At 58.5% G+C, this 14,174-nt stretch overlaps 1 protein-coding gene across 1 annotated transcript; it reads right to left on the reverse strand.

The window, feature by feature from the left end:
* Nucleotides 1-214: 214 nt before the first annotated feature.
* On the reverse strand, nt 215-12,557 carry LOC142758993 (uncharacterized). Its single transcript, XM_075860765.1, has 5 exons — nt 12,536-12,557; nt 10,646-10,750; nt 10,386-10,568; nt 9,274-9,387; nt 215-2,230 (listed from the first exon to the last, which is right to left on the reverse strand). Exons 1-5 carry the CDS (start codon nt 12,555-12,557, stop codon nt 1,488-1,490), a joined length of 1,167 nt encoding a protein of 388 aa, XP_075716880.1. The 3' UTR covers nt 215-1,487.
* Between the last annotated feature and the right edge of the window lie 1,617 nt (nt 12,558-14,174).

Below are 14,174 nucleotides of genomic sequence, written 5' to 3' on the forward strand. Positions count from 1 at the left end.
TGAATAGCACAACAAAGTCCGTCAGTACCGTAGTCCTGGTAGTAGATCCATGAATCACAAGGATTAGTATAAGATGGATCGGTGGATCTAGACCGGTCCTTCTACTCAGGATGAAGTCAATCCACCCGGTGACCAGCACAGAGTATTTCAGGACAGGGGTGTGTGCCCACAGGATTCTGCTTCACAGGACAATAAGACAAGGTAAGAGCCGTCCTCATGACCAGTGATGGTTTAATGTTAACAAGCAGTACAATGTGACACGCAGGCGTCGCCGCCCTCATACAACCACCCCCACCCCGAGTTACCAGGAGCCGCCCTCATACAACCACCCCCACCCCGAGTTACCAGGAGCCGCCCTCATACAACCACCCCGAGTCACCAGGAGCCGCTCTCGCCCGGGGGTCTCACGTCTGAATACATCAATGTCTGTGCTTACGTGTTGAGCCATAAAGTGCAAATCCCCCTGTACGTAGGGAAGGAGAGTATATATATATAAAATTACATTCTAGTGGTTAAAAGGGGTCACATATTTTTTCCAAACGATGCCCCTGTGGGCTGAAGCTGGGCCACTCAGTCTAGATTGTTATTAAAGGCGATGTCAGGAGAAGAACTTCCCCCACCCGTCACTTACCTATTTAGAGGCCTGTTCTATGCAACAGATAGCATGGGGCGGGCTTAAGGGGTGAGTCATGCTCCGCCCACTCAGAGTGCACACAATAAGGCAAGTGCAGTGGGGGTGGGGAAGCGACACTATTCCAGGAAGGGTTCACATTCGTCAGAAATCGTTACCCGGCCTGTATATTAATAGTGTGGTGCCCTATAGATATCAGAATGTACTGACGGGTGGGGGGAGTGTAAGACCCTGGAAAAGGGGGAGATCAAATTATGATCGCCCCACTGAATCCTAGGGATCTGATGTGTCTGACAGCCACTCGCCCCTTATATTAATAGGCCGCCTGCGGTCGCCACATTTCGGGACATCTCCGTATAACGCTCGCAGGTGCTGCTGCAGACGACACTTGGGACAGGGATATCCTGACAAGCAGCCGGGGAGGACGACGAGGCCCCTCTGCATCGCCGGGGAGGACGAGGCTCCTTTATATCACTTTACATGGGTGAGAGGACGGCTCAGTCTCTGGGAGGGTGGAGAGCGCCGGTCATTTAATTCCCAGGACATGAGGCTGCAGGGTCCTCTCCTGCAGGGGGCGCTACTGACTGACTACCATCTGTAAGAGCAGTAAAGCCCTGGGCCCTGCTAGTATCGTGCATCCAGACCCCATGTGCGCCCCCTAGTGTGGAGAAAACATCACAACACGCGGAGCTGCTGCCTGCTGAGGATTGTACAATAGTGACGTCAGGAGATCATTATAAAGCGACAGGCGGCGTTCTCATGACAGGTGGTGACGGGGACTTTAACATTCAAAAAATTCAAGCTCAGGGACTGCAGCGATGGGCAGCCTTGGCACAGGGGTGAGAGGGTCCGTGTATCACGGGGGCGGGTTACTCCACGTCATGTCCTCTGCTCCGGCTCCCCGCTCCACCCCCTGCAGGATGTCCTCCACCACATGGACGCGGCTGTGCATCCGCAGCTGAGACTTGTATATGAATGTCCGGTGGCAGCGCGTGCACTGGTGCGGGCGGTCTCCAGACATGTGGGTGCGCTGGTGCCGGTTGAGGTCAGAGTTCTGGCTGAAGCTTTTGGGGCACATGTTGCACTTGTGGGGTTTCTCGCCGGTGTGGGTCCTCCGGTGGTGGATGAGGTTGGAGCTGTGGGTGAAGGTCTTGCCGCACTCGGAGCACTGGAAGGGTCTCTCGCCGGTGTGCGTGCGCTGGTGGTCCTTTAGCTGGGTGCTGCGGCTGAAGCTCTTGGGGCACTTGAGGCACTGGTAGGGCCGTTCTCCCGTGTGTGTCCGCTCGTGCTCCCTCAGCTGAGTGCTGCGCAGGAAGCTCTTCTCACAGTATGGACATTTATATTGTTTGGCCACAGCCGGGCCGGGGGTCAGACCGTCCGGGAACCTGCCCGTCGCCCCTCGGAGACCCCAGTCAATAGTGAAGAGTTGAGCTCCCTCCTCAGGGGCCGGCTGCGGCTGCACTGCCCTGAGCCGCGCGTGCTTCTCCCTCTCCTCATCAAAATACCGCAACAGGTTCCCCACCAGCGTCTCCGGCAGAGGCTGCCCGGCTTCTAAGGTCTTTCCTGGGCCCGAGGGATGATGCCCGTGGGTGACGACGTCTGCGAAATGGAAACCAAGAAATGTAACTGCAGGATACTACATCTCTCACAACGCAATGCAGCGGAGCATAGATCAGCCCGACATCATTTTACACGCAACATTGTTAACACTTCTGCAAGACTTACATTTTATACTCCAGTCACATTCAAAGAGTCAACATGGCTGACAGACGGACACACCTAGAAGATTAACCCGGATCTCGTACGGCACGGTCTAGTGACAAAAAAATACAACGTCTACAATGCAGGACAGCGGGTGAAGCCTGAGAGCTAACAGGAGACCAGCGGAATTGTGTCAGCAGCTCTAGATGTGACAGGAGCAGAAGACATAACGGAATAGCAGCGCTGCTCCGGATGTGACTGGAGTAGAAAATATGAACTAAAAATAGAAAAGAGTGACTGAAACTTTGAATGTGAAAGGAGTAGAAGACGCGACAGTAGAATTGTAAACGCAGCTCTGGATGTGGCAGGAGTAGAAGACGTGACAGTAGAATTGTAACCGCAGCTCTGGATGTGGCAGGAGTATAGGATGTGATGTCAGCGTGTAGATGTATCTGTATCTTTGTGCTGTCACTGGAGCTGCACATCATTATATACTCTTATTATTCTCACCTCATTCAGCAAATCACACAGCTTCTTCTCTGCACCACCAGGGGGCTCCACACGTAATGACAAGAATACAAGAACATTCAGCACATCATAATCACATACAGAGGGGGCCAATGCTGCAGACTATTCCTCCTCTGTCCAAGACGTGGATAACGGGTACGTGTCCGGAGCGGCCGGGCACACATGGACCCTACTGTGAACATACACACAGCGCCCCCAGAGGTGACATGTGGTAGGACGCCTGGGATTATAAAAAGTTTTAGGTCACGCTAATCTAAGAAAATAAAATTATTATAAAAATAAATAAACTGGATGTGTCCGGGTGACAGGCGCCGGCTATCGGTCATCCATGGCGCTCACGCTGGACAGCCAGTCATCCATCCCCCCCAGCGCCGCCATGGAGAAGGGGTGGGAGCTGCGGTGGATGTTGTGGGCCTTTTTGAAGCTGTCCAGCCACCCGTTTGAGGCTTTGAAGTCCTCGATGCCCATGTCTCGGGCGATCTGTAGCGCCTTCTCCCGGATGACGCGGCCGGATAAGGTGACGTCGGTGTCCCGCGTGGTGAGCAGCCACTCCCACACGGCAGAGTTCAGCTTGTCGTTGGTGGTCCTCCGCCGCCGCCGGATGCGGTCCCCGCTGACGTTGTTCTGTAGAGCGTCCAGCAGCTCCTCCCTCCGTTTGACGATCTGCACGATCTGCGCTCTGCTGACCCCGAACTGAGAAGCCAAGGAGCCCACCGACTCGTTGTTCTCGTAGGCGCAGAGTACCAGGATCTTGTCTCGCAGCTTCAGCCCGTTGCGTTTGTGCACTCCTGCCTTGTCACAGGAAGGTCTAGGTGGTTTCCTGGCGGGCGGCGGTGGTAGCGGTCGTGGCCCTCCGGGGTTGAGGGGCCGGGTCAATGCTGGAAGGGACAGGAATGAACGAGGTTACACGTCTGAGCCGAAGAGGAATCTGTATCCATCCCATCCACAGGGCAAGAGCCCAACACTTATATCCAGACACGGGACGTGGCCACGTCAACACATCTCAAATAACCGGGGACACCTTCATACCACCGCACGCCGGCCACGTATGGGAGCTGCACGCGCAGGACGAGCCCCCACAGGACCAGCACGTACTACACTTACCATCATCCATGTCACCTACACACACGTATCCAGCCAGACCTCACCAGCCGTGCCCAATGCTACATTCACAATACTGCTGGCATAATGTGAGCACAGTGCCCTGCTGACCTGCATTGTGGGAGATGTAGTGTTCTCTACATAGGGCTATGTACAGTTCTGGAGCGCACACTGTATCTCAATGCAATCAAGCAGAGCCTGCTCTATATCAATGTTGAGAAACTACAACTCCCAGCAGGTAGTTGGAGAACCACACGTTGGAGACCACTGCACTAAAGCAGATGCTAAACCAGCATGGAGTAGAGTGACGCCACAGGGAAGCAGGGTCATTGTGGATGCAGCTCTGGATAGGACTGGAGTATACCACATGATCAGTACTAGGTGAGAATTTTCAGTTAGCGAACACACACAGATCCTGTAAACGATGAGTAGTAGTAGAAGTAGTAGAGCGGTGATACAAATCACCATATGAGGTGAGGTACAATGTGACAGCACGGAAGAATCAAAGTATCTGCCTACAGCTTACCAGGTAGCAGTCACCCCATCATCTGCTGACATTACAACTGGTGTTGGACACTGATCCCGGCCTTACCGAGGAGCAGGACTGTACTACACAGGCCCAACTAAGGTCAATCATCCCATGCCCCAGCCTCCTGCTCACCGTCCCAAAGGCCTAGCGTTACTCTGCCTCCTCCTCCCCCCTCTCAGGTCCACCAACCTCCTCAGGCTGAGAACTAACCACATATTCCCCCTCTCGAGGTCCAGCTCTCCACCTCAGGCCCAACTCTCTGCCTCCTCCTCAAGCTCAGCTCTCCTCCTCCTCCACCTCGAGCCCAGCTCTCCTCCTCCTCCACCTCGAGCCCAGCTCTCCTCCTCCTCCACCTCGAGCCCAGCTCTCCTCCTCCTCCACCTCGAGCCCAGCTCTCCTCCTCCTCCACCTCGAGCCCAGCTCTCCTCCTCCTCCACCTCGAGCCCAGCTCTCCTCCTCCTCCACCTCGAGCCCAGCTCTCCTCCTCCTCCACCTCGAGCCCAGCTCTCCTCCTCCTCCACCTCGAGCCCAGCTCTCCTCCTCCACCTCAAGCCCAGCTCTCCTCCTCCACCTCAAGCCCAGCTCTCCTCCTCCACCTCAAGCCCAGCTCTCCTCCTCCACCTCAAGCCCAGCTCTCCTCTTCCCCAGGCCCAGCTCTCCTCCTCCTCCTCCTCCAGCTCTCCTCCTCCTCCTCCTCCTCCAGCTCTCCTCCTCCTCCAGCTCTCCTCCTCCTCCTCCTCCTCCAGCTCTTCCTCCTCCAGCTCTCCTCTTCCTCCTCCAGCTCTCCTCCTCCACCTCAAGCCCAGCTCTCCTCCTCCACCTCAAGCCCAGCTCTCCTCCTCCACCTCAAGCCCAGCTCTCCTCCTCCACCTCAAGCCCAGCTCTCCTCCTCCACCTCAAGCCCAGCTCTCCTCCTCCACCTCAAGCCCAGCTCTCCTCTTCCCCAGGCCCAGCTCTCCTCCTCCTCCTCCAGCTCTCCTCCTCCAGCTCTCCTCCTCCTCCTCCTCCAGCTCTCCTCCTCCTCCTCCTCCTCCAGCTCTCCTCCTCCTCCTCCTCCTCCAGCTCTTCCTCCTCCAGCTCTCCTCTTCCTCCTCCAGCTCTCCTCCTCCAGCTCTCCTCCTCCAGCTCTCCTCCTCCAGCTCTCCTCCTCCAGCTCTCCTCCTCCAGCTCTCCTCCTCCAGCTCTCCTCCTCCAGCTCTCCTCCTCCAGCTCTCCTCCTCCAGCTCTCCTCCTCCAGCTCTCCTCCTCCAGCTCTCCTCCTCCAGCAGCTCTCCTCCTCCTCCAGCTCTCCTCCTCCTCCAGCTCTCCTCCTCCTCCAGCTCTCCTCCTCCTCCAGCTCTCCTCCTCCTCCAGCTCTCCTCCTCCTCCAGCTCTCCTCCTCCTCCAGCTCTCCTCCTCCTCCAGCTCTCCTCCTCCTCCTCCAGCTCTCCTCCAGCTCTCCTCCTCCTCCTCCAGCTCTCCTCCAGCTCTCCTCCTCCTCCTCCAGCTCTCCTCCAGCTCTCCTCCTCCTCCTCCTCCTCAGCTCTCCTCCTCCTCCAGCTCTCCTCCTCCTCCAGCTCTCCTCCTCCTCCAGCTCTCCTCCTCCTCCAGCTCTCCTCCTCCTCCTCCTCCAGCTCTCCTCCTCCTCAGCTCTCCTCCTCCTCAGCTCTCCTCCTCCTCAGCTCTCCTCCTCCTCAGCTCTCCTCCTCCTCAGCTCTCCTCCTCCTCAGCTCTCCTCCTCCTCAGCTCTCCTCCTCCTCAGCTCTCCTCCTCCTCAGCTCTCCTCCTCCTCAGCTCTCCTCCTCCTCCTCCTCAGCTCTCCTCCTCAGCTCTCCTCCTCCTCCTCCTCCTCCTCAGCTCTCCTCCTCCTCAGCTCTCCTCCTCCTCCACCCCAGCTCTCCTCCTCCTCCACCCCAGCTCTCCTCCTCCTCCACCCCAGCTCTCCTCCTCCTCCACCCCAGCTCTCCTCCTCCTCCACCCCAGCTCTCCTCCTCCTCCACCCCAGCTCTCCTCCTCCCCCGGCCCAGCTCTCCTCCTCCCCCGGCCCAGCTCTCCTCCTCCTCCTCCAGCTCTCCTCCTCCTCCTCCTCCAGCTCTCCTCCTCCTCCTCCTCCAGCTCTCCTCCTCCTCCTCCTCCAGCTCTCCTCCTCCTCCTCCTCCAGCTCTCCTCCTCCTCCTCCTCCAGCTCTCCTCCTCCTCCTCCTCCAGCTCTCCTCCTCCTCCTCCTCCTCCTCCTCCAGCTCTCCTCCTCCTCCTCCTCCAGCTCTCCTCCTCCTCCTCCTCCAGCTCTCCTCCTCCTCCTCCTCCAGCTCTCCTCCTCCTCCTCCTCCTCCAGCTCTCCTCCTCCTCCTCCACCCCAGCTCTCCTCCTCCTCCTCCTCCAGCTCTCCTCCTCCTCCTCCTCCACCCCAGCTCCTCCTCCTCCTCCACCCCAGCTCTCCTCCTCCTCCACCCCAGCTCTCCTCCTCCTCCACCCCAGCTCTCCTCCTCCTCCACCCCAGCTCTCCTCCTCCTCCACCCCAGCTCTCCTCCTCCTCCACCCCAGCTCTCCTCCTCCTCCACCCCAGCTCTCCTCCTCCTCCACCCCAGCTCTCCTCCTCCTCCACCCCAGCTCTCCTCCTCCTCCACCCCAGCTCTCCTCCTCCTCCACCCCAGCTCTCCTCCTCCTCCACCCCAGCTCTCCTCCTCCTCCACCCCAGCTCTCCTCCTCCTCCACCCCAGCTCTCCTCCTCCTCCACCCCAGCTCTCCTCCTCCTCCACCCCAGCTCTCCTCCTCCTCCACCCCAGCTCTCCTCCTCCTCCACCCCAGCTCTCCTCCTCCTCCACCCCGGCTCTCCTCCTCCTCCACCCCGGCTCTCCTCCTCCTCCACCCCGGCTCTCCTCCTCCTCCACCCCGGCTCTCCTCCTCCTCCACCCCGGCTCTCCTCCTCCTCCACCCCGGCTCCCCTCGTCCCCCGGCCCAGCTCTCCTCCTCCTCCTCCAGCTCTCCTCCTCCTCCTCCAGCTCTCCTCCTCCTCCTCCTCCAGCTCTCCTCCTCCTCCTCCTCCAGCTCTCCTCCTCCTCCTCCTCCAGCTCTCCTCCTCCTCCTCCTCCAGCTCTCCTCCTCCTCCTCCTCCAGCTCTCCTCCTCCTCCTCCTCCAGCTCTCCTCCTCCTCCTCCTCCAGCTCTCCTCCTCCTCCTCCTCCTCCAGCTCTCCTCCTCCTCCTCCTCCTCCTCCTCCTCCAGCTCTCCTCCTCCTCCTCCTCCAGCTCTCCTCCTCCTCCTCCTCCAGCTCTCCTCCTCCTCCTCCTCCTCCAGCTCTCCTCCTCCTCCTCCTCCTCCAGCTCTCCTCCTCCTCCTCCTCCAGCTCTCCTCCTCCTCCTCCTCCTCCAGCTCTCCTCCTCCTCCAGCTCTCCTCCTCCTCCTCCTCCTCCTCCAGCTCTCCTCCTCCAGCTCTCCTCCTCCTCCTCCAGCTCTCCTCCTCCAGCTCTCCTCCTCCTCCTCCAGCTCTCCTCCTCCTCCTCCAGCTCTCCTCCTCCTCCTCCAGCTCTCCTCCTCCTCCTCCAGCTCTCCTCCTCCTCCTCCAGCTCTCCTCCTCCTCCTCCAGCTCTCCTCCTCCTCCTCCAGCTCTCCTCCTCCTCCTCCAGCTCTCCTCCTCCTCCTCCAGCTCTCCTCCTCCTCCTCCAGCTCTCCTCCTCCTCCTCCAGCTCTCCTCCTCCTCCTCCAGCTCTCCTCCTCCTCCTCCAGCTCTCCTCCTCCTCCTCCAGCTCTCCTCCTCCTCCTCCTCCTCCTCCAGCCCAGCTCTCCTCCTCCTCCTCCTCCAGCCCAGCTCTCCTCCTCCTCCTCCTCCAGCCCAGCTCTCCTCCTCCTCCTCCAGCCCAGCTCTCCTCCTCCTCCTCCAGCCCAGCTCTCCTCCTCCTCCTCCTCCTCCTCCTCCTCCACCTCAAGCCCAGCTCTCCTCCTCCTCCACCTCAAGCCCAGCTCTCCTCCTCCTCCACCTCCAGCCCAGCTCTCCTCCTCCTCCTCAGCTCTCCCCACCGCCTCCTCTATCTCAGGCCCTACATATCTCATCCATTATTAGATCTAATTAGTTAACATGAGCCCAGCGCCTACTTCTCCTGACAAAGATGGTCTGCAGAACATGAACTCCAAATAACTCACTGTAAAGATCTACTGACTGACCTTGCTCACTCGCTTGCTTGCTTATGACAAAGAGGTTCTTCAGCAGCTGAAGTTTGATTATATTTATTTAGAATACCCCCTAATATAAACAAATAGAATATCAGCAGTCAGTGGGGCGTGCAGTGACTGAGATTCTCACTGATTTCTTCCATTCTTATCATTTACAGTAGGGGGCGCATTATCTCACAGTGATATCTCTCTGGGTCCCTGAAATCAGTCACTAAGCCTCTGGCCTAACTAATATATAATCTGTGCTGCACTATAAGGCTGGGTTCACACGAGCATGTTCGGTCCGTAATAGACGGAACGTATTTCGGCCGGAAGTCCCGGACCGAACACAATGCAGGGTGCCGTCCTCATCATAGTTATGTACGATGCTTGGAGTCCCTGCCTCGCTGCAGGACAACTGTCCCGTACTGTAATCATGTTTTCAGTACGGGACAGTAGTTCCGCGGATAGGCAGGGACTCCTAGCGTCGTACATAACCATGATGCTAGGAGCCCGGCTCCCTGCAGTGTGTTCAGTCCGGGATTAGCGGCCGAAATACGTTCCGTCCATTACGGACCGAACATGCTCGTGTGAATCCAGCCTAATATGGAGGTGATGATGTCACAGTAGTAGTGTCTGTGTAAGCAGCCTATTTACCTTCCACTACTGGCGTTGCGCTGTCCTCCTTCAGTGGGGGGATGGGCTCTCCGGGTATCACGGCTTCCTCTTGCTTGATCCACAATGCCAGGTCTGGGTTAAACACCGCATTGCCTAAAAGTAGCAAATATTAATGATGGTGGCTGCACGTAACAGACATGCAAATATGAAAATGCTCGCAGGTAGCAGCCATGCCAGTGCTCAACCAGGCAGTCCCTGGCTCCGCTATCTGTATACCGTACACGTGGGGCATGGCAGTGCACACCCGGGGCGGCACACACCCGGGGCGGCACACACCCGGGGCGGCACACACCCGGGGCGGCACACACCCGGGGCGGCACACCTCTTAAGGTAAAATCTTTACTGCTCATGCTCTGCTCGGCTTTCTCCCGTGCTCCCACTGTACACATTTATGTTATGTATGGATAAGACCTGCCATAGATGTGTGATCTGTGGACTCCCCTGACTACAATACGTAGCGATCGCTCATGTGCCATCAACTCTGCAGGGACACAGGAAACTTCATGCAATCGACAGTGCTGAGCTGAGGTCAAGGGCCACATCTGAGGCTCCATGTTATAGGTTGGCTACCAATGAACTACAGTAGACCGAAAGCTGCGCTGAAATGCATTCTGGGAAATGTAGTGTTTATACTGAACACTGTACATTTTTCTCATGTATAACACGGCATATCCCACAATGCAATGCAGCTGCAGTAATATATGGGATCTCATGCTTTGTATTTGTTAAAGGGCTATTCCCGTCTCAGAGGATATGCCATAAATGTGCGATACACGCGGCTCCAGGACCTGCACCCAGAGATCAGGGGTTCCCCGATACGCCTGGTTAGACGGCCGACGCATCAGGAAGGAAATCCGTACACAGGTCGGGTTTCCGAAAAACAGCTTAGGTACCCGGTTTCTGTAACTCCAATAGAAGTAAATGGGAGTTACAGAAGCCGCACAGCTGTTTCCGCCTGGATCCGGCGGACATCTCTCCAGGCAGGGACAGGGGGACCCCCAATCTTGTGATATGCCGGTCCCCGCTCCTCTTTCAGATATTATGGCTTATCCTATGATTAAACATATCATCATTTCAGGACATTCACTTACTGGATTCTTCCTCTTCCTCCTCCTCCTCCATCTGCGGTGCGGACGTCTGGCAGCTCTGCTCATTGGTCACGTTCTCCAGTTTCACCCGTAGTAAGAGATCAGGTTTGAGGGACGGGAGCTCGGGCGCGGGCTCGGGGTAGCAGGCCATGTTATCCTCGGACTTGTCTGGGTGAGGCCTCCAAGCTGTGGAAAAAGAACAGAAATCAGAGAGTCCCGTGCGGTGGAGACAAGAGACCTGGTGCGGCAAAGACATCACTCACTGCGCTCCGAGACGTCCTCCTTAAAGGCATCATCATGTGACCCGCGGTAATAATCATCCGACTGCTGGATCCGCACCAGAATACCGGGGTTCGCAATCTCATATCCTGCCGGCAAATGAAAGCAGGAGCTGAAGCGGTCAACAGCATAGAATACCAACTGACCCCTCCCCCTACACCATATAACCCCTCGAGCCGACTCCTCCCCCTACACCATATAACCCCTCGAGCCGACTCCTCCCCCTACACCATATAACCATTCGAGCCGACTCCTCCCCCTACACCATATAACCCCTCGAGCCGACTCCTCCCCCTACACCATATAACCCCTCGAGCCGACTCCTCCCCCTACACCATATAACCCCTCGAGCCGACTCCTCCCCCTACACCATATAACCCCTCGAGCCGACTCCTCCCCCTACACCATATAACCCCTCGAGCTGACTCCTCCCCCTACACCATATAACCCCTCGAGCCGACTCCTCCCCCTACACCATATAACCCCTCGAGCCGACTCCTCCCCCTACACCATATAACCCCTCGAGCCGACTCCTCCCCCTACACCATATAACCCCTCGAGCCGACTCCTCCCCCTACACCATATAACCCCTCGAGCCGACTCCTCCCCCTACACCATATAACCCCTCGAGCCGACTCCTCCCCCTACACCATATAACCCCTCGAGCCGACTCCTCCCCCTACACCATATAACCCCTCGAGCCGACTCCTCCCCCTACACCATATAACCCCTCGAGCCGACTCCTCCCCCTACACCCCCCCGCGCCGACTCCCCCCTAAACCATACAACCCCCCGCGGCGACTCCTCCCCCTACACCATACAACCCCCCCACGCTGAACTCCTCCCCCTACACCATATAACCCCCCACGCCCACTCCTCCCCCTACACCATATAACCCCCCACGCCGACTCCTCCCCCTACACCATATAACCCCCCACGCCGACTCCTCCCCCTACACCATATAACAACCCACAGCGACTCCTCCCCCTACACCATATAACCCCCCACGCCGACTCCTCCCCCTACACCATATAACCCCCCACGCCGACTCCTCCCCCTACACCATATAACAACCCACGCCGACTCCTCCCCCTACACCATATAACCCCCCACGCCGACTCCTCCCCCTACACCATATAAACCCCCCACGCCGACTCCTCCCCCCACACCATATAACCCCCCACGCCGACTCCTCCCCCCACCATATAACCCCCCACGCCGACTCCTCCCCCCACCATATAACCCCCCACGCCGACTTCTCCCCCCACACCATATAACCCCCCACGCCGACTCCTCCCCTACACCATATAACCCCCCACGCCGACTCCTCCCCCTACACCATATAACCCCCTCCACACTGGCTCCTCCTCTACAACATATCACCCCACACACTGACTCCTCCCCCTACACCATATAACCCCCCGCGCCGACTCCTCCCCCTACACCATATAACCCCTAACGCCGACTCCTCCCCCTACACCATATAACCCCCCACATCGACTCCTCCCTACACCATATAACCCCCCCACGCCGACTCCTCCCCCTACACCATATAACCCCCCACGCCGACTCCTCCTCCTACACCATATAACCCCCCACGCCGACTCCTCCCCCTACACCATATAACCCCCCACGCCGACTCTTCCCCCCACACCATATAACCCCCCACGCCGACTCCTCCCCTACACCATATAACCCCCCACGCCGACTCCTCCCCCTACACCATATAACCCCCCCATACTGACTCCTCTACACCATATAACCCCTCACGCCGACTCCTCCCCCTACACCATATAACCCCCCACGCCGACTCCTCCCCCCACCATATAACCCCCCACGCCGACTTCTCCCCCCACACCATATAACCCCCCCACGCCGACTCTTCCCCCCCACCATATAACCCCCCCACGCCGACTCTTCCCCCCCACACCATATAACCCCCCACGCCGACTCCTCCCCTACACCATATAACCCCCCACGCCGACTCCTCCCCTACACCATATAACCCCCACGCCGACTCCTCCCCCTACACCATATAACCCCCCACGCCGACTCCCCCCCCCTACACCATATAATCCCCCACGCCGACTCCTCCCCCTACACCATATAACCCCCCACGCCGACTCCTCCCCCTACACCATATAACCCCCCACGCCGACTCCTCCCCCTACACCATATAACCCCCCACGCCGACTCCCCCCCCTACACCATATAATCCCCCACGCCGACTCCTCCCCCTACACCATATAACCCCCCCACGCCGACTCCTCCCCCTACACCATATAACCCCCCCACGCCGACTCCTCCCCCTACACATATAAACCCCCCACGCCGACTCCTCCCCCCACACCATATAACCCCCCACGCCGACTCCTCCCCCCACCATATAACCCCCCACGCCGACTCCTCCCCCCACCATATAACCCCCCACGCCGACTTCTCCCCCCACACCATATAACCCCCCCACGCCGACTCTTCCCCCCCCACACCATATAACCCCCCACGCCGACTCCTCCCCTACACCATATAACCCCCCACGCCGACTCCTCCCCCTACACCATATAACCCCCTCCACACTGGCTCCTCCTCTACAACATATAACCCCACACACTGACTCCTCCCCCTACACCATATAACCCCCCGCGCCGACTCCTCCCCCTACACCATATAACCCCCAACGCCGACTCCTCCCCCTACACCATATAACCCCCCACATCGACTCCTCCCTACACCATATAACCCCCCCACGCCGACTCCTCCCCCTACACCATATAACCCCCCCACGCCGACTCCTCCTCCTACACCATATAACCCCCCACGCCGACTCCTCCCCCTACACCATATAACCCCCCACGCCGACTCTTCCCCCCACACCATATAACCCCCCACGCCGACTCCTCCCCTACACCATATAACCCCCCACGCCGACTCCTCCCCCTACACCATATAACCCCCCCATACTGACTCCTCTACACCATATAACCCCTCACGCCGACTCCTCCCCCTACACCATATAACCCCCCACGCCGACTCCTCCCCCCACCATATAACCCCCCACGCCGACTTCTCCCCCACCATATAACCCCCCCACGCCGACTCTTCCCCCCCCCACACCGACTCCTCCCCTACGCCATATAACCCCCCACGCCGACTCCTCCCCCTACACCATATAACCCCCTCCACACTGGCTCCTCCTCTACAACATATAACCCCACACTGACTCCTCCCCCTACACCATATAACCCCCCCGCGCCGACTCCTCCCCCTACACCATATAACCCCTAACGCCGACTCCTCCCCCTACACCATATAACCCCTAACGCCGACTCCTCCCCCTACACCATATAACCCCCCACATCGACTCCTCCCTACACCATATAACCCCCCCACGCCGACTCCTCCCCCTACACCATATAACCCCCCACGCCGACTCCTCCCCCTACACCATATAACCCCCCACGCCGACTCTTCCCCCCACACCATATAACCCCCCACGCCGACTCCTCCCCTACA

Source organism: Rhinoderma darwinii, chromosome 4 (assembly GCF_050947455.1).
Source record: "Rhinoderma darwinii isolate aRhiDar2 chromosome 4, aRhiDar2.hap1, whole genome shotgun sequence".
NCBI lineage: Eukaryota > Metazoa > Chordata > Amphibia > Anura > Rhinodermatidae > Rhinoderma > Rhinoderma darwinii.

Excerpts from the sequence above, each read along its gene's own strand:
- LOC142758993 (XM_075860765.1), bottom strand. The coding sequence starts at position 12,557 with ATGGTGGGGGGGAAGAGTCGGC. Across the intron at positions 10,569-10,645 it reads GGAGGACGTCTCGGAGCGCA|CTTGGAGGCCTCACCCAGAC; the intron begins GTGAGTGATGTC and ends CTTTTTCCACAG. Across the intron at positions 2,231-9,273 it reads CGCAACGCCAGTAGTGGAAG|ACGTCGTCACCCACGGGCAT; the intron begins GTAAATAGGCTG and ends TCCATTTCGCAG.